General features: G+C 42.5%; 1 protein-coding gene across 1 annotated transcript; it reads left to right on the forward strand.

Moving 5' to 3' along the window:
* The first annotated feature begins 597 nt into the window (after positions 1-597).
* LOC124110944 (sigma intracellular receptor 2-like) lies at positions 598-16375 on the forward strand. The gene is made up of 3 exons (XM_046470438.2): positions 598-1114; positions 13334-13484; positions 14158-16375. The coding sequence occupies exons 1-3, from the start codon at positions 995-997 to the stop codon at positions 14406-14408; spliced, it is 522 nt and encodes a 173-aa protein (XP_046326394.1). The 5' UTR covers positions 598-994; the 3' UTR covers positions 14409-16375.
* The last annotated feature ends 5028 nt before the right edge of the window (positions 16376-21403 follow it).

Below are 21403 nucleotides of genomic sequence, written 5' to 3' on the forward strand. Positions count from 1 at the left end.
CATGTCAATGTGATCGATATAACACTGATTTTGTACATGAGTGAGTTTGGTTTAAGCCCGCTTTTAACAGTATTCCAATTATATCGTGTCAGCTTAATGTGGGAGAAAAGTCCGAAGTGATGCAGGTCTCAGACGTTTACCACTTCGGAGAAACCCACGAGCAGGGGTATGGTGCTGACAAACCTAGAAACATAATCGAGGCGAACCGGGATTCGAACCAACAATCATAGGTTTCTGGCGTGCCCAAGGGACGCAACTCTGCATAGCGACTTCACTTAGACCACCCGTGTCCCCGAATTTATACATGAGTTGTTTAGGGTGTTATTTACAATATATTCAATATTTAGTTTAAGGGATAGGGAGGGGTCATTTAAATTGTTACAAGTTTTCTGGGAAATTCCCCATACAACCCCGATCCGTAAATTATGGACGGTCCCTGAATAAGATAACTTTACTTCTGGGGGTTAAGTAATGCTAATCTATCAGATGGGGGCTGAGCGGTACACATACAGGAATATCAATAAGTACAACACAGTATTGTTGCGTAACACAGTGTGACTCGTTCGTGCTTAAGAAACCGTCTCACTAACAAATATTTCCGACATCAACTCATCCGCGAAGAACGCTCTACAGCGGTTCCTCAACAGGCGGCTACTGTGTGTCAAGAGTTCGACCGAGTTGAGAGCTCATCGTTGCACTCGCTTCACATAAGGCAGCAAATCTCCATTCACTACATATAAGGACACGCACCACGCGAAGCTGTCGAGAGGGAAACCGACCAGTCAGTCTCCTTACTGTAGTCATGGAGAGAGCATCAGCTGGCGATTAGATCCGCCGTCAAACATTGGCTTCATAAGCACAACCACAGCAACGATTAGGTCAGTGTGAGCGAGAGGTCGTAGTGTTCACAGCCGCGGATAGAACACGAGGCGGTAGCTCAGTCCTGACGAAACGATATAATATTCTGGCATCGACTTGCCATTCCACTGGCATCATGGCGGGTCTAAGACGGTCTCTGGACATTCTCTTCATCGCGTTCTACGTGTTTGAGGCAGTGTCTACGATATTTTTTGACACTCAACAACTTCTACCTTCTCATCTCTATCCAAAACCGGTAAGTCTTGAAAAATATATTTTTACTATGCCGTAGAGGCGGTTTGCTGAACGAAGCGTTGTATTCACGTGTGTGAATTTTGCACTTTCAATTTCAGAGAAGAATGTCCGTTTACTAATTGATTTATTGTTCTATTTTAAACATATAATTATTGGTTTCGTTTAAATGTTGAAAGATTATAGGCCGGACTTACATGAAATGATTTAATAAATATATTTATCTAATAATAAAACACAAACACATGTGTGTGTGTTTGTAATATATATATGTTGTGTTAGAGCAATATATATATATATATATATATATATATATATATATATATATATATATATATATATAAAATGTGTGTGTGTGTATGTATGTATGTATTTATGTATGTATATTAGTGTATTTGTGTACAGTAATGTATTCTGTATGTCACGCTTGTATAAGCGAAAACAGACGACTGTGAAATATAACAGCCTGTTCAGCTACAGAGGTCGGGGGTCAAGGTAGTAGCTGTATTCCGATCGTCATATGCATTCTTAGTGTTCATACAAAGTGTTGAGAGAAAGGAAGAGAGCAGAACTAATGAAGAGGAATAATAAGACGGAAGGTGGATAAAGGGAAGAATTGTGCCGAGCTTTAAAACGACCACCCCCTCCATATCATAATCTCTTCATCTTCAGCTTAAACCTACCCCTGTACAACCGTATCCATCATGCGGGATCGGGATAAGCTGCCCCTATTGTTTCTCTGGTTTATGCCAGGGGAATGTCTTCGGGCGAGAACAAATATATGGTAATTATCCGCTTTTCCTTGTTGGATGGGATCGAGTGAATCGCTGGAGGCAGAATATGTTACCAACTCGCACCCTACTGACACACATAACATTTTATTGGGATTCCGGAGCAGCGTCCTACATCTGTTTTGATCAAGATCAAAGGCTCAGTTCAGAACCGCGGGACTTGACCTTGGCTGTTGATGCTAGATCCGTTGCGTGCCCTAACGCGCTTTGGGAACAGAGTGTCGAGTCATGTGAAAACCTGTCAAATACATGACCAGCTACCGTTTTGAGGTTTGCAACTGTTTTGAAAAACAAACAACTTTGAAGTGTTTTTGTTTGGAAACCTTCAGCCTGACAGATTGATGTTGATGAGGTTATAGGGGAGCTAGGTTTGAGCAAATTGGCAGTCCGAGCAAAAATGCTTTAACTTCTTACACTAGTTTCTTTGTCAACTCAAATGTTGATGTATGTCATTGTAACTCTTTATGATTATACTAATTTCATAGCGACAGTGTTTGTGTGTGTGTGTGTGTGTGTGTGTGTGTGTGTGTGTGTGTTTCACGCAGGGTATCAACTGTAACGTCTAGACGTAGACTGACAATAGACTGGGGCATAGTCCATCTGTAATACTATGAAACGTAGAGATGTGACGGCGGTCTGTAAATAATCGAGCCTGGACTATTCAGTGATTGATATCATGAGCATCGATCCACGTAATTGGGATACGATGACATGTATCAACAAAATCAGGGAGCCTGGCCACCCGATCCCGTTAGTCGCCTCTCATAACAAGCATGGGTTGCTGAAGATCTATCCTAACCCTTTTACAATTATATAAATTGTTTTCACTTTTATATTATTAGTTCGATTTCATGATATCTAAATAATTTCATGATATCCGTGTTCAATTTTAGGATATTGTTTTTCATTTCACTGTTATTCACGACATGGTGTAAGTTTACCGAAATGCTGGGATTTTTCGAAAATAAATAGAGGTTATCACGCGAGTGTGTTTGGGGATGGTAAATATCCTGCATTAGGAATAAACATTGTATTTAGCGAGCCTTGGCGAGCTAAATACATAGTGTTTATTCCTAATACAGGATATTTACCATCCCCAAACACACAAGCGTGATAACCTCTTTATCATATAATGTCATGCTTTAATTCTGTGCTTTAAAATCGCTATCCCTCTCTCACAAACATTACCGAAACATTGCGAGTTTTCCTGGAATGCGCGCATTAATATTTATTACGTCACAGGGTAAGTGATGTGTCAGTCGGACAGTGACAGTAGCCAATATTGTTCCAACTGAAATCTGTTTCTTATACAGTGGTGAAGCAACATATACGCAAAACAACAGTTGTTTTTAATTGCTATTCGCGGCAATCCATCGGTCTGTCCGCTAGAGTAACTGCCCTTTGTCAAAGGGAAGCTACTCTAACCCTAGTCTATGAGACGTCACGGGCACGGTCAGACGTTGTTGACAGTCGGTCTGTCCTGTCATAACGTTAAGAAGTGTAGTCAGATGTACACACAGCGACAAAACCAAACAAGGTAACAATTCAAACATATTTCGGCCAAATCCAACTATTTTAATTTGTGGAGAAGGTTTCAAGTCGCAGAGGTCTACAAGCACAGATATTGCTACTGATCCCGCTTGGCTAGGCCTCACGCCCTCGCACACACTCCATCGCAGTGGTGACTCAGCATAACACCACTGCCACAGGCTAATTTGCATATCACGTGACCGGACTTTTCTCTTGTTTGTAAACAAACGCGCTTTTTCAGAAATCAGTATAGAACGGACTAATGCAAGTATTTGGGGGCGCTTTACATATTGTTTTGCATAACTATATAGATATGCTACTACAACTGCGACAGTGAGTTGCATGACAATATATATTTATGGATCAAAGTGACCGTGTCGCTAGCTCTACGTTGGGCTTCGATGACAGCACGTGGAGCCGTACAACCAATGTAAACATAGGATAACTACGCAAAAACAAGTAGATTTTTACGTATTTGCATACTTTCTCAATGAAAGTTAACCATTCTTTGACATTTGTTTATGAAAAAATGTGTAGACTTGTAAAACATGAAACGGATGAAAAGCATATGCAATATCTTGAATGAACTGTGAAAGATGTGACGAATCGTCACATGGCGCTGGCCTGTGGCAGAGGTACTATGCTAGCTGGCTGCCGGCCGCATGGAACTCTGGGTAGGAGAGTGGCCCTCGCAAAATTGTTTCGAAATTTATACCTCCAAAGTAGCTAAAACTTATAAAATGCCTTAGCTACGTCACAGTTAGACACTGATTTTCAGTATATTAGACTGTTCTTTTGATAATGATAGCAATTATCCCTGTTGTTTATCCAGATTCCCGATGGTTCATTTTGACTCGATCGCCGAATGACGAGGACGACGCCATGTTTGTTTATAAACAGTGAAAGTAGTCCTACTTGACCTTTGATATTTGCATCTCTATCCGCATATGACCCCAACGGATATCGTTTTTATCCGTTGGCTTTATCCTGCCGAGAAACCTGCCCATTATATGATAATAGATTTTACCCGAAGATTCTGGAAAAAAATAATTATGCTGAAGACTGTTAAAGAAAAGAGAAATTGCCTGCGACCAAAATGACATTGTTGCAAGTTGTTTTTCTTTAAAAACGTTATTCAAGCTCAAAGTCGTAACGAAAACAAAATCTGGTTTTGTACCTGTAGCTGAAAAAATATACATTCCTAATGGACCAAACATAAGGAATACCTCGTGTAGATTTAACGTTGCTCCTTCAGCTGCGCTAAGATTGTCAGGTTTATTTAACTGCTGACATGTTTTATTAAAGAAACCACTTAAAGGCAGGAAATATCTTTTTCTGTCAGGACACACTAAATTCCCATGTAGCGTACCGTAATTCTTCAAGGGGAGTGCGATTGGAATGGGAAACGAATGGCCACACTGTCTGTTCAGGGTGAGGAATGTTTGGACGGTGACAGTCGGAGAGTCCAGACTCCTGTATGGGATTCGGCATTGGACTGAGATACTGAATGACGAACCATTGATACGTAATTGATATTCATTGAACGTGTGCCCATGTCAAGCCTTGATCGAATCAGACATTCAGAGATGAGGAAGGCCTACTGTCATGCACCCACGAGGCGTTTGTTATTTAAGCAATCGATAAGATGTTCTACGTTAACCGGAAATTTGCCGCTTCGGATATTTGTGCATTTGTCTGCAACTATAATCCTAGTACAACATACTATTGCATGCAAGACCACAGTCACAGTAAGTCCCGATGATGCCAGTTGGTAGTGTTCTAGTCTTGGTTACTGGTGATTTCTACTCCGACCATTTAATTAATCTGGAGTATTATTTCTGGTGCATTTATTTGTAATTCATTGAGTGATTGTTAGGTTTTTCATATACAAAACTGATGTAAAAACTTAGAAATGCGTAATTTCTTTGCAGATTATGAGTAGGAACTGTGATGTTTATGTTAAATAGATGCTTGTAATCATTCTTATTCGTTAATTGTCTTCGACTCTGGGATCATTGCTTTATATAGTTGTCGACAGCCCAAGTAAAACTCACTTTGGATGAGTATTTAGGCCTAGGGGTCCTGCGTTCCTACAATGTTTATTTCCTATACCACACATAACACATGTTGGTTTATCTGTCACATTGTTAGTGAGAATACGTCGTGGTCATATAAAACATATGATGTAGTGCACAGAAGTAGTGTGAGTGAGTGAGTTGGCTTTAACGCCGCTTTTAAAAGTATTCCAGTTATATCACGGCGTGTCAGCTTAATGTGGGAGGAAAGCCCGAAGTGATGCAGGTCTCAGACGTTTACCATTTCGGTGAAACCCACGAGCAGGTGTATGGTGCTGACAAACCTAGAACAAAATCGAGGCGAACCGGGATTCGAACCCACAATCACTCTGCACAGCGAATCGCGGCGCCTTAGACGACTGGGCCACCCGTGCCCCCCACAAAAGTAGTTAGTACCTTGAGATGTTACTTAAACATAACTATTTACATATATCAACAGATTGTCTCGCCAACGTGTCATGAAGTAGTGCAAATCAGTCCCTTATAAATGAAGCATTCAATAATAATGATAAAAGAAAAAATATGTTCGTAAATTTATAAGTCATCTTTGAACTTGAACGTTGGCATACCATTAGAAATTGTGTTCACGCAGCACGTAATCACATGATACAATAACGTCTATCCTAAAATTTTAATTGTGGAGGTCGATTTCTTAATCCCAATTAGAATTAATTCCCACGTTTAAATTCAGATACATACATACTTCAGTTATTTCCACAGAAACGTATGATTTCGCAATTCGAGATACTCCTGATATCAACCACTAAACAACCCCCCCCCCCCCCCCCCCGTCCATCACGCCCAGATTACGCATCTGTAGGGAGGTGATGTAATGGAGAGTTGACGTGTGCACCGTGTGTAACACACAAGGGGAACTCTTCCTGGTGTACAAGCAATGTCATAAGGGTGGTTGCAATCTTCAGTCCATGCAGTGAGTCACATGACGGAGTAATCTGAGATGATATAACCATGGCAAACATTTGTAATACACACTGTCTATTTGAAATTCCTTGTTGGTCAATTTCAGTTACGTCACTTCATAGTTGGTCATGGTGTTAAAGGCGGAAGAGACTTGAGTTTTCATCGAATGGATTACTTCCTAAATCCTTAAAGCCCTTTAATGACAATTCATTATGTGTATTGAGGTTTGTCATACAGTAATACCCAAACTATGAGATCAAATGGCACGTCATATGTAGACGTACATTTCAGAATTGACTCCAAAAATATTTTGGGTTTTCTTTGCGTTTATAACTCCATATACGCAATGTGTTTTTGTATAAAAATCAATTCTTATAAATACATGTCAATTATGATAACTTCACAGACTGCTTTTTGTCAGTAACACAAAGAACCGAACGAAAACAAATATGAAATCTGTGACATCACTCAGCGCAACACAAGCCCCGCCCACTCTGTTATCATCTAATCTGGAAAGAGTAGTCCGCTAGTGGGCGTGGCCTATTTATTTTTGTTTGGAGGTCATTGGACCTCTTAGTTATACATATCACACTAAGTAGGAAGCACTGAGGAAATCGTATCTACGAATGTCCGCTGTTGCATGCTAGATGAACTAATCGGCCAATTCCGCTTTTATCCGTAAGCGTAGCGATGCTGGCCCATCTTAACATGATCTGCTTTTTCCTCTTTCAATTACGGAAATTGACGGAGAGGGGCGAGGTTGGCCGAAAGGATACTTGCCCGTCAATGTCACGTTCGGCTATTTCCGTGAAGCCGTACGTACATGAAGCATGCTGTTCACGTTATACAAAGTACCGGAGATGTGACAGCTTCAACGTGATACCTTCCATGTTTCAGCCAATCTCGTAAACATGAACCATTTAGCCCTTCTAGCTTCCATCACTTACACCACAACCCCCTTTTGTCCCCTCGGGGATAGTGACATGTGTCAGAGTCGAGTTATTTCCAACTTGTCTAGAACAATTTGTGTAAACGAATTGCACAAACTTCATATAACTTCATAAATTAATAATTTCACTCCTGTTAACTCATCATCCTGTCATTTTAGCCCCTAAACAATTTGCAAACGCAAGCTCAAATACCGTTGATCCTCAACCAACTGGCACAATGATGTCTCATTGACTTATATTAATAATAGATTATGGTTCTTTATCATCCGGAAACAAAGACAACTTCTACATAATTGTTTCAGCATTACTGAAAACATCACTTTCACCCGGACTGCACTTCATCTATCTAATCTTGCTTATATGTACGGAAGCCTTTTAGGGCCACTTTATTTTAAAAAATCTTGAAATATTAAGATTCTATGTTGAAATTTCAAGATACATACCTTGAAATTTCAAGTTAAAATCTTTACATTTCAACTTTAAATTTTTAAATTTTTAAATCATTATCTTGAAATTGTAACTTAGTGTTTTGAAATTGTAACATAGCATCAAAGAACCAAACAATTGGCTCTAAAAGGCTTCCGTAGATATGCCTATCTGGCCACATGCATGTAACGCCTACATACTTTACATGCACATACTTCTCCAGTAATGGCACCTCCAAATTGGATGGGTTTTTTGGGCAGGTAGCTTGTTCGGTTTGTAGAAGCATAAACGCAAACATAATTGCTTGGTTCACCAATCAAATCTAGTCTCTTGTTATTTATGTATAGATACATGTGCAAACGCTGTATGGATGATTGGTTGGTTTGTTGTTTAACGTCGCACTCAGTACTATTCCAGCTATGACGGCGGTCTGTAAATAATCGAGTCTGGACCAGACAATCCAGTGATTGATATCATGAGCATCGATCCACGCATTCGGCATCGATGACATGCATCAACCAAGTCAGCGGGCCTGACCATCCGATCCCGTCGCCTTATACGGCAAGCATGGGTTGCTGAAGACCTACTCTACCCCGGATCTTCACGTGTCGCAAACTCTGTATGGTCCTTCCTTGATACAGACATACGTTACAAACAGTAGCTCGTATGATTAATATGTGAACCGTCTTACAGCACGTTAACGTAGGATCATATAAATCTAAGCTCTTAGCCATTGATTCGTCATCTTCCCAGGTCGAGTGGACAGAGCGTCTGCCTGGGGAGTGGAAGTTCCATGGTTCGATCCCCGGCTACGTTATACCGGAAGACGTTAAAAGATGACACTTGTTGTTACCCAGTCTGATAAAACGCCTTGATATAACTGAATTACTGAGTAGCGGAGTACAACCCATTCACTCACACACTTGATCACGTACATTGTCGTCAAATTTATCCCGACGCATCCTCATGCAAAATGTGATATTTGGCTGAAATATTAGATATATTCCAGCTGTGTCACGCAACTCTTCAATATATTCCAGCTGTGTCACGACGCCCTTCCAGATGTGTCACGCCCCTCTTAGATATATTTCAGCTGTGTCACGCCGCTTTTCGATATATTCCAGCTGTGGCAGGACGCCCTTCCAGATGTGTCACGCCCCTCTTAGATATATACGATGGCATCATCAATGAAGTCATAGAGCCTGACCACACGATGTAAATTTAATCGGCAATACCTAACACGAGGTGATTAGGTATGACCCGGAATCTCAACAGTACTATGAAACATCAGGTTCCTGAAAAGAAACGAACGCCTTGGGGTGCCGGGTTGGGTACCTATTCGACAACATCTCATATTGCCATCACTGAAACTGAAGGCGAAATGACACGAGGTTGTACACCCCATTTAGAACATTGACTGCAGTTCAGGAGGAATTTTAAATAAAATAGAATGATTATTATTATATATGCTTGTTTGTTGTTTAACGCAGCACTCAGCAATAGTCCAGCTATATGACGGCGGTCTGTAAATTATCGAGTCATGCATCAACATGATCAACCAGGTCAGCGAGCCTGACCACCCGATCCCGTTAGCCGCCTCTTACGACAAGCATAGTCGCCTTTTACGGCAAGCATGGGTAGCTGAAGACCTATTCTACCCCGGATCTTCACGGGTCGAATTTGTTTCTGCAGTTCATCCAGAATTATTATTATATAGCTTTTACGTTTTATATTTACATAACTAATATGGACGTCATCATCCACAAAGCTCCACTCGAAATTCCTTTGCACCAGTTATTCCTTTAACTAAGCCAATCCAATTACAGAGCCAACCATTACAGAGACAAGCATTAGGGCATACTGGCGTTAATTATTGCTGTACCAGTCAGGAACGAGCGATGGAATTGACAATTAAGACAATCTTAACCAATAACTCTCCGTGGTATACATTTGATAATCACTCAATTAAGCAACTGTAATTAAGTTGCATTAGCGTGTAGTAATCGCTCAGGACAAGAAGCCACTTTGTCATGATTCACAACAGATGATAACGTACATGCTCATGTTCGACAGACCCGAGTGAGTGAGTTTTACGCCGCTTTTAGCAATATTCTAGCATTATCACGGCGGGGGACACCGGAAATGGGCTTCACACATTGTATCCATGTGGAGACTCGAACCCGGGTCTTCGGAGTGACGAGCGGACGCTTACACCACTAGGCTACCCTACCGCTCCTGCAGACATGTCGTCATGTGTCTCAATAAAGGAGGGGGCACGGGTGGCCCAGTCGTCTAAGGCGCCGCGATTCGCTGTGCAGAGTTGCGTCCCTTAGGCACGCCAGAAACCTATGATTGTGGGTTCGAATCCCGGTTCGCCCCGATTATGTTTCTAGGTTTGTCAGCACCATACCCGTGCTCGTGGGTTTCACCGAAGTGGTAAACGTCAGAGACCTGCATCACTTCTGGCTTTCCTCCCACATTAAGCTGACACGCCGTGATATAACTGGAATACTGTTAAAAGCGGCGTTAAACCCAACTCACTCACTCACTCACTCAATAAAGGATATGATAAGTATATACGGAAAAAAGTTATAACTCTGACATCTGTATTAACTTCTACTGTCGATGTTTCCGGTTCACGCCGTTACATCGCGCTCAACTCGTTGTAAGAATCTGCACGTCTTGATGTGACCGTCTTGTACCCGAAGGCCATGTTCTCCAACATCATTTGCTATTTACAACATCCGGTCTGCTAAATCAGCGCTGCAAAATACACACTTGTACTTGTGACTGTCGTTTGCTTGGAATGCATGAAATAGCAGAAAAAGCCTTGATAAATAGATTTAGGTGTAATTTAATAAATGCATGCCCTCCAGTCTTTCAATCTGTAAATGCCAAAGTTGATGTACCGTTTTTACACTTCCTCAAGGGAGACATTGTTTAGTAAATTAATACTTTAGATGGAAAGACTAGAGGCAAGTGCAGGAATGGAAAACAATTAAATGCTTTTAAGAGAGTCTAAAGTCCGATGCATTGTAGGTCTGGCAGAGCTCTATTTATGCAAGATTCAAGTTCGAATCTTGTTTCAGCAAGTTCTCAACAAGTGACCTAAAAAATAGTGTCAGTTCTGCATATGAATCATGGCCCGTGGCCCACTACCCATTTTCAGAGAAATTGTTCGCCCTGCGTTACCAACGAAATCGATGACATGTACCAGTCCATAAACGTTTGTCGGTCTGTAAATAATTGATTCTGGACAAGAAGATCCAGTAATTGACATCATGAGCATCGATCTAGGCAATTGGGATACGATGACATACATCAACCAAGTCAGCGAGCCTTTAGAGATTTGAAAGATGAAACATATCTAATATAATACATTAAATTTAGATTTGTACATTCTTCTCATAGAGTTTACCGGGTGTCTCAACAATCATTAGCATGTTATCAGAGAGGCACGTCAAGAGGTATACTTCGAAAGCACGATTAACCCTGCGAAATGTGTATAAAGATGGAATTAGGCACACAGACAACTACTACTAGACAAGTAATCTTATTTCCTCTGTCCTGTATAATCATTCACATCCGTCGTTTAAGGGGCCATTAAACCAAACGGCGATCGCTCTGCGCTCCTTCTGCGTCCTAAAATTTGACGAGCGCAGTGGGGTCGCCATACTCAAGAAAACTCTCTTTTGGTGTAATCGCTCCTACGACCGTTCTGCCTTCCTTCTGCCTTCAACGCCGACCTGGCAAAACTTAAGAACGCAGAACGGTCGCAGAAAGGTCGCCGTCCGGTGTAATGGGGGTATTAATGAACACACATGTCCCACGTGGGGACTTTGGGCTTGGGCACGCCCACAGTGTTCCATGCTAGCCAATATTTCAAAGCAAGGGTTTCAACTTTTTAGGAATCGAGCGAAGCTTAGCTTCGGATGAAAAAAATACTTTTCGGCTTTGGATAAAAAATGAAAGCTTGTTAGCTCGTGATAGGCCGCCCGCAATTACCTCACGCGGTTAAGGTCAGGCAATACATCCTCTCTACTTTGCCAATTATTTGCAAGCGAATACAAATACATCATTAATCCCGACTTTATATCCTCGTGGTTTGTGTTCAGAGACATTTAGCGCGATCTGCTGCAAGTTAGTTTTAACTACTGGCATTTGCAACTGGGCTGGTACACATTGGGATGACAGATTAATGACGTTTCCCCCGTTGCCGTAGTGAGCAGCTTAAACTCGGTATGGCTTAGTCTGTCTTACAGACCCTGATACAAATATATATCAAATACAGCCCATGCAAGTCTATAATGTTCGGCAAGTCTGGATCACTGCAGTATCAGGAAAATGAAGAGAGTCACTGGGCTCCTTTTTATTATATTTTTATTAAGATAACTGAACAAGTGGTTTTTTTTATGTACGATATGTTCATTTCAGAGACTAGATTTTAGTCTAGGTATGGCTTTGCGATAACAATTATGGTAACTGTGTACTGCTTATCGCCCGTGCAGCTAATGGTGCACCTCGTGGATGACTCATGGCCACGAGGTATGCTGCTGATTGTCAGGAAACACATGCCTTTGTGATTGAATCAGAACCACGAGTCACCCCCCACCCCTCCCCAACACACACAACACCAAACTAAAATGTTTTGACTGACTCCGTGACCTGATTTGTGTCCTGTCTGTTTCATCTGCCTGATCTGTGCAAATGCCCTGTCTGTTTCATCTGCCTGATCTGTTCCAATGCCCTGTCTGTTACAGCTGACTGATCTGTTCCAATGTCATGTATGTTACAGCTGACTGATCTGTACCAATGCCCTGTCTGTTTCATCTGCCTGATCTGTTCAAATGCCCTGTCTGTTACAGCTGACTGATCTGTACAAATGCCTTGTCTGTTACAGCTGACTGATCTGTTCAAATGCCCTGCCTTCTACAGCTGACTGATCTGTTCCAATGCCCTGTCTGTTACAGCTGACTGATCTGTTCCAATGCCCTGGGTGTTACAGCTGACTGATCTGTACAAATGCCTTGGGTGTTACAGCTGACTGATCTGTACAAATGCCCTGTCTGTTACAGCTGACTGATCTGTTCCAATGCCCTGGGTGTTACAGCTGACTGATCTGTTCCAATGCCTTGTCTGTTACAGCTGACTGATCTGTTCTAATGCCCTGTCTGTTACAGCTGACTGATCTGTTCCAATGCCCTGTCTGTTACAGCTGACTGATCTGTTCCAATGCCCTGTCTGTTACAGCTGACTGATCTATACAATAGCCCTGTCTGTTACAGCTGACTGATCTGTTCCAATGCCTTGTCTGTTACAGCTGACTGATCTGTTCCAATGCCCTGTCTGTTACAGCTGACTGATCTGTACAAATGCCCTGTCTGTTACAGCTGACTGATCTGTACAAATGCCCTGTTTGTTACAGCTGACTGATCTGTTCTAATGCCCTGTCTGTTACAGCTGACTGATCTGTTCCAATGCCCTGGGTGTTACAGCTGATTGATCTGTACAAATGCCCTGTCTGTTACAGCTGACTGATCTGTTCTCCTGGTACATCCAGCACTTCAGGGATCCATACATGGCGAATGCTCGGAACATGCCCTGGTTCGCCAGTTTCTGCATCGTGGAGTTCATCACGCATATCCCCTTCTTCTTCTTCGCCATCTATGCATACTACAAAGGTATTTCTTCTGATGAATATTCCCCACAGGAATCTTGAGTTTCAAGAGTGGGTTGATATACAATAGACAGTATACTACTGTATACCGTATCTATTTATGCCACATGTATATATAGACCCGTGAAGATCCATGTTAGGATTGGTCTTCAGTTAACCATGCTTGCCGGAAGAGAAGACTAACGGGATTGAGTGGTCAGGTTCCCAGGTATCCCAATTGCGTAGATCGATGCTCATGATGTCAATCACTGGATGATCCGGTCGATTATTACAGACCGCCGTTATATAGTTGGAATAATAGCTGAGTGCGGCGTTAAACAGCACGCATGCACGTACGCACACACACACACACACACACACACACATATACAATGTATATATGGCCCGGTCGTCTAAGGCGCCGCGATTCGCTATGCAGAGTTGCGTCCCTTAGGCACGCCAGAAACATATGATTGTGGGTTCGAATCCCGGTTCGCCCCGATTATGTTTCTAAGTATGTCAGCACCATACCCGTGCTCGTGGGTTTCACCGAAGTGTTAAACGTCTAAGAACTGCATCACTTCGGTCTTTCCTCCCACATTAGGCTGACACGCCGCGATATAACTGGAATACTGTTAAAAGCGGCGTTAAACCCGACTAACTCACTCACTTAATGTTGTGTCTTAAATTTTCCACAGGTCCATCCCAGTGTCCCTGGATCCGTATCCCGGTGATCATGTACTGTGTCCAGATCATCACCTTCGTAACGGCAGTCGAGGCAGGCGTCTTTTTTGACGACTTCTCAAAAACTAAGCTGGTGGCACCAAGAGACTTTGGCGAAAGACTGAAGCTAGGAACCAACTACAGTCTGTTCTTTTTTGTGCCACTAACAAATCTAGTGGATGCAATATTCAGCAGTGCTTATACTCCCAAGGCGAAGACAGCATGATGTGTGGAATAGTATCTGGTGTGATGTACAGGGAGAAAATACACAAGATTCAAATCTAATGCAGTGATGAAAATGAGATTGCAGAGAGGGTGCACATTAATGCTGCATGTATGGTGCACATTCAAGGCCACATGAACACATAAAACTTGGTTCATAAAGTGAGTGTGAGTGAGGGAGTGAGTGAGTGGTTTTACGCCGCTTCTTGCAGTATTCCAGCAATATCACGGCGGGGAACACAAGAAATGGGCTCCACACATTGTACCCATGTCGGGAATCGACACCGGGTCTTTGGCGTGACGAGCGAACGCTTTAACAACTAGGCTACCCGACCGCCCCTGGTTCATTAAGATTCACATCGGGAAAAGAGGGGGGGGGGGGGGGGGTGTAGATGAAAAAATCTTGTTCCTGAATTTAAACATTACCTAGGGACGTCATTCTTTAGAGGGAGGTTGTGGGCATTAAAAGATATAGCACATGATCAGGTGTCGGCAAAATAAGATAGTATCCAAAAATGAAATCAGATCTTTGTTTAACGGTAGCGAGAACTAAGATCTGATTTGATGAGATCGGAGTATACGAGGCATTACACGCATCATCAGAAGGAACCATGGTTACAAAGAGCACACCTGCTTACCGAATCGTAAGGGTGTGTGAGTGAGTTATGCTTAACGCCGCTTTTAACAGTATTCCAGTTATATCGCGTCGTCGTAAGGGAGTGGGTTTAGCTTACCATATAACACTATCCCTGAAATATTATGGCGAACCATCACTGCGTCATGCATCGCACGTACGTGAACACCAGGCTTTTGCTGCTTGGTTTGCGAATACTGTTCTAAGCGTCGTAAAACCCAGCTCGCTTTATTACATTACCGGAAATCTAGACAGTTTTATTGAATTGTCCGGATGTTGCACTTTATTGTCATTTATACATTTGTTGTAATTTACTCTTAGTTTGTCAATGGTTGTTAGAGGACGCTATTGGCCATCAGTGATTATCCAGTGTATTACGTCACCATTCTATTATGACAAATGCACTGCGCCCATTCGCCACCAAAACGTCTTTTCAGAAGTCTTGTTCTCTTTTGTGACATAAATTAGCACATGTGTTCTCCCGTTCATGGACATGAAATCAGCCAATACAACTGCCTCTTCTGAAAGCGAGGTCTGCATTTGGAATCGCGTGCTCGTACGACAGAGTCGTTTCAGTAAACTACGGTTATAACGAACTCAAAGGGACTACTTTTTTTAGTTCGTTATAACCGTAGTTCGTTATAAGCATATATACAGTAAACTACAGCAAATAGTCGGGACTAAAAAGTAAGTTCGTTATATCCGTCAGTTCGTTATAAGCGTGTTCGTTATAACCGTAGTTTACTGTATTTTCAAAGGAATGAGAAGACTGTAACGTGTACTTTTAGTTAGTAATAGTGGTTTTCTGAGTATTAAGACGGTGAGGAAAGGCCTTATTCTACAAGATATAACCAGTTGTATTTAAGATGGCACGCAACAAAAGCGGGTCGAATTCTGTTGCTGTTTGCCTCCATAATGAAAGACGGCCATGTTTATGTTAGTGAGTATGTTTGAGTTTTCGCCGGTTAAAATTCCAGCAATATCACGACAGGGGACATCGAAAATGGGTATTGTACCCATGTCGGGAATCGACCCCGGGTCTTCGGCGTGGCGATCGAGCGCTTTGACCACTAGGCTACCCCACCGCCCCATGTCGTGCCAAACTGGCTCTAAACGAAGCAATGATAGTGAAAAAGTCCAGGGTTTATAAGAGAAAAGGAAGGACGACTGATACACTGTATTATCGAGGATGAGGTGTTGTGATTATATACTCACATGCATGTCATTGACAGGTTCACGTTGTGTAGCATTATATTCACATTTTATGCAATATTTATTAACCTCGTCTTTTTGTCATGTGCGAAAATAATGCGAATTAAACAGTATTATTAATTGTAGAAGGAGGTTTGTCAGTTTGATTTGTTACCACGCTTCTGGAAGTATATCAACAAATATTCCTGAGATTCGAGGTGTAACGGGTAGCTGTGCGAAGTTGCGTCCTTTGGGCACGCCAATAAACCATGATTGTGGGTTCGAGTCCCGGGTCGCCCCGGTTAATTTTGTAGGTTTGTCATCACCATACCAGTCTTCGTGGGTTTTACCAAAGTGGTAAATGTCTAAGACCTGCATCACTTCAGGCTTTCCTCCCACATTAAGCTGACACGCCGTGAAATAACTTGAATACGTTAAACTTCCCTCTCCTGAATTTGGAAACCAATTCCTCAGACTATAAATATATGCACAGACCTTTGTTCTCACCGAAGCCAGTCACCACACAAATTTTCCTCTGATAAACAATGTATTGTTTGCCTTTTCTGAAGCAACACATCCGGTAGTGATGATGTAATTAGTTTGACAGGAGATACTGAACAATAGCAGAATTAGTTCAATGTATGTAGGTGAACATGTCGCTTTGTGTCAAACCCGGACCTCAATGACCAGGAGAGAGTGAGTTGGTGCAACGACTCCTTGAACCGTATTGCAGTTAAACCATGAGGAGTGAGTGAGTTGGTGCAACGCCTCCTTGAACCGTATTGCAGTTAAACCATGAGGAGTGAGTCAGTTGGTGCAACGCCTCCTTGAACCGTATTGCAGTTAAACCATGAAGAGTGAGTGAGTTGGTGCAACGCCTTCTTGAACCGTTTTGCAGTTAAACCATGAGGAGTGAGTTAAAATTTACACATCGGCAGTAGTTCAACCAATTCGTGTCGAGAAAATGTTATACGTTAATAATAATATATTATTTGTTTGTTTGTTGCTTAATGTCGCCCTCAGCAATATTCTAGCTAATATTGACATCCTGAGCATCGATCTACGCAATTGGGATGCAATGACATGCATCAACCAAGCCAGGCAGCCTGACCACCAGATCCTGTTAGTCACCTGTTACGACAAGCAAGTAGTCGCCTTTTCTAACCCGGATATTCACGGGCGCATTTTCTGCGAAAAAGATGCGGCAGTAATAGACTACTTTCAATGACGTAGTCTAATCCATGAGGTTTTATCCTTTATCTTTTGGGGGAAACACGGGAGTAGGTCACAAACCAAGTACAATAATCAGGGGGAATCAAGTATTCGAACACAGAAAGACACGATTGAAGTTAATGTATCATTAAGAGACGCAACTCTGCAGAACATCTTATTCAAGCCAAAGAGCACTATTAGAATACATGAGAGTGCCAACATCTTTTTGGTAGCCGGATGCCGAGCCCTGCTTAATATGAAATTTAAATATAGATGCAAGCAGAAATGGCGGGCTCCAAATGTCGCGCATACACACGTACGCAAAATTGTTCGTCCATATTCAAATCCTCCAATGGCTTGCTTGTACCAACGCCGTCAAATGTTTGGCACTGCTTGCAGGACATCGCCGCTACGAAATTGACGTGTGTCAGAGCGCCCATGGATGTTCTTCACCCATTTTAGACCTCTTTCATATTCAAGAAACTTCAAAGCGCACCCCGACGCCTTTATGCGAATACCTGAAATAAAAAAAAAGCATTTACAAAATACAACACATGACCGTAAAGGTCTTGGATAATGTGTGTGCTTGGCGGGCAAGATGGCACCCAAGTGTCAAGCTATTCGGCAGTGAAGGAGAGCAGCGCTCTGATTGGTTAAATGGCTCCCGATCGGAACTATGTATTATCGATCAGACACGGCGTCTCCAACAATTGCAAGTGATATGAGAGGTGGAATCTGATTGGGCAATAGTGTGTGTGTGTGTGTGGGGGGGGGGGGGGGGGGGGTGTACATAGAAGGGACATAACTCGTTATAGTCATTGGTGGCGCTACGATCGAACCTGGATATTCCAATCTTGTTCGGCAAGGGTGGAAACTGGACTTTTATAGTCAGTTAACGCCCTTGCCTCGAGAAGGTGTAAAAACATAATACTTCAGGATGCTTTTTCTGATCGAAAGTACATCTTTGGTGAATAAACGAATAGGATTGGTATACAAACTCAATCTATTCTTAGAAAAACACAATATTATTCAATTCAGATTTCCCTGATTTCCCTGTAGTTATCTGTTAAACTACGTAGTGAACCAGGATACTTAGTAACCTACATCCTCATTGTCTGCGTGTGATGCTGTGTCGGAGCCATTGAGTCTGTGTGGGTCAAGCAGAGGGGAAAACCTTGTTTAATTATAGTAACCTGATACATTGTGTGGGTACGCGAAGATCCGGGTTAGAGCTGGTCTTTAGCAACCCATGTGTGTCGTAAGAGGTCGATGACTTGGTTGATCTCATCGTGTCTCAAATGCGTGGATCGATGCTCATGATATCAATCACTGGATTGTCTGGTCCAAACTCCATTATTTACAGACCGCCGTCATATAGCTGGAACATTGCTGAGTGCGACATTAAGCAACGAACAAACAAACAAAAAAGTCTGTGGCTAGTTCCATATTGGGGGGAATTTCCAGAGGGTGATATGGGGGCACGGGTGGCCCAGTCGTCTGAGGCGCCGCGATTCGGCTCCTTTGGGCACGCCAGAAACCTATGATTGTGGGTTCGAATCCCGGTTCGCCCCAATTATGTTTCAAGGTATGTCAGCACCATACCCATACCCGTGCTCGTTGGTGTCACCGAAGTTGTATACGTCTGAAACCTGTATCACTTCGGGCTTTCCTCCCACATTAAGCTGACACGCCGCTATATAACTGGAATACTGTTAAATCTCTCACTCACTCACTCACTCACTCACTCACTCACTCACTCACTCACTCACTCACCCACCCACCCACTCACTCACTCACTCACTCACTCACTCCAGAGGGTGGGAGGTGTCATACAAATTACTGGATAACTCTTTTACTGCTTCTGTGAGATCCTAAAAGAAAGGACGGCCTGCAATGCAAGGATTCTTATGCGGAATGTCCACAAGGACTTCGGCAATAAAAGGGAAAAGGTTAATTCTTTATACGATTCCATGCTGCGTTTTCTCACGCGGCTGCGGGAAGGCATATCGGCGCCAGGAGTGATTCATACCGCTTCCGCATCCACATACGAATAGTGAAAGTGACGTCATGATAGAGGAAAACTCTACACAATTGTGGCGCGAGAACAAGCCAGCAGATGTCCCGATACCGATGTGAAAAAAACCTGATTGAGTTAGTGCGGCAGCACCACCTTTGCATGGTGATGCATTCATATGAAAACCCAAGTCTAATTTACTTATACCAATCTCATTAAACTCAGATCCTAGTACTTACGACCGCCTCCGTGGTCTAGTGGTAGAGCGTCTGCCTGCAGAGCGGAAGATCCGGTCTTCGATCCCCGGCCGCGTCATACCAAAAGACGTTAAAAGATGGTACTTGTTGTTACCCTGTCTGGCACTCGGCACTAAGGGGCTGAAACAAGGACTAGTCGGCTCGGGGTCAGTACACCGTGTCTGAGTAGGGTTTTCACGTCGCTATATAAGTGCAATAATCTTGGACGCAACATAAAACACAGTTTCAACTCACTTTAGCTCTTGCTGTCGTTAAACAAGATATGGGGACATCCAATTACGAGAATACATCCTCAGATCTGTTGTCAGTTGGCACCCTCATGTGGTTGGGAACTGAAATCGGGTTGAACGTTGCTCAGGATTATTGCTCTTATATGGCGATGTGACCCGTGAATATTCCGGGTTAGAAAAATTCTTCAGCAACCCATGCTTGTCGTAAAAGGTGACAAATGCTTGTCGTAAAAGGCGACTAACGGGATCGGGTGGTCAGGCTCGCTGACTTGGTTGATGCATGTCATCGATCCCAATTGTGTGGATCGATGCTCATGATATCAATCACAGGATTGTCTGGTCCAGACTCGATTATTTACCAATTATATTGCGATGTGTTAGATTATGTGTGTGGCATCGTTGAATATGATACAATGTTATAAAATGTTGTCTCAGCGAGAGAAAAAAATCATATCAACATATTATTTCTTTTTTCTGTTTGAAGGTATGCTCTTTTAATAAATGTATTGATATGCATCTTGCATTCTTGATCTAATTCCTCTCATTAAGCAGATGATTTTGTCGCCTCGTCACAGGAACTCTTGCATTCAAAGACTGTTATTCATAATTTTCTCCTTTGATTAAATCAGCACATTGATCAATGTGTTGACTGAGTGGGATACACCGGCAAAAGGGGTCCCTTATTTGTTTTCGGTGGACCCTCACTCTTATGGTATCCCCAGTCTGTCCAATGTATTCGGCTTTGGTTGGTTTGTTGTTTAACGCCGCACTCAGCAATATTCCAGCTATATGACGGCGGTCTGTAAATATTCGAGTTTGGACCAGACAATCCAGTGATTGATATCATGAGCATCGATCCACGCAATCGGGATCGACGACATGCATCAACCAAGTCAGCGAGCCTGACCACCCGATCCCGTTCACCCGATCCCGTTCACCCGATCCCGTTAGTCGCCTCTTACGACAAGCATGGGTTACGCAAGCATGGGTTGCTGGAGACCTATTCTACCCCGGATCTTCGCGGATCGTATTCGGCTTTGCATCCAGCACACTGTATGACATAAATCAAGTTTTTGGAAGCACAATTAATATTTTCACGGACATAGAAAGTGTACATGTATACATGTATATATAAAACTTATCATCCGAAACTGACAACAATATGAAAGAGAAACAGAAAGTGACTCACGTCTATTATTTTGCATGTACATCATTATCAAGGAATGACCTTTAGTCTGCCTGTACTGCTCACAAAAGGTATGTCTGCTCATTAAAGAGAGGCTCATCCCTAGTTTGTTAACATGCCCCGTTCTGACAGGCTGAGTAATGAAATTTATCTACCTGCACATCCTTTGAAATAGCTCTTTACAAACATTATAATAAGCTTTTTCTCTTTTGATAACACACATTACCTTCAATACAGTAACCTGTCACAGATGAATTAACTTCTCTTTTTCTAAA

The sequence above is a fragment of the Haliotis rufescens genome, unplaced genomic scaffold (genome assembly GCF_023055435.1).
Source record: "Haliotis rufescens isolate VD_foot unplaced genomic scaffold, xgHalRufe1.0.p SCAF_1, whole genome shotgun sequence".
NCBI classification, from domain to species: Eukaryota; Metazoa; Mollusca; class Gastropoda; order Lepetellida; family Haliotidae; genus Haliotis; species Haliotis rufescens.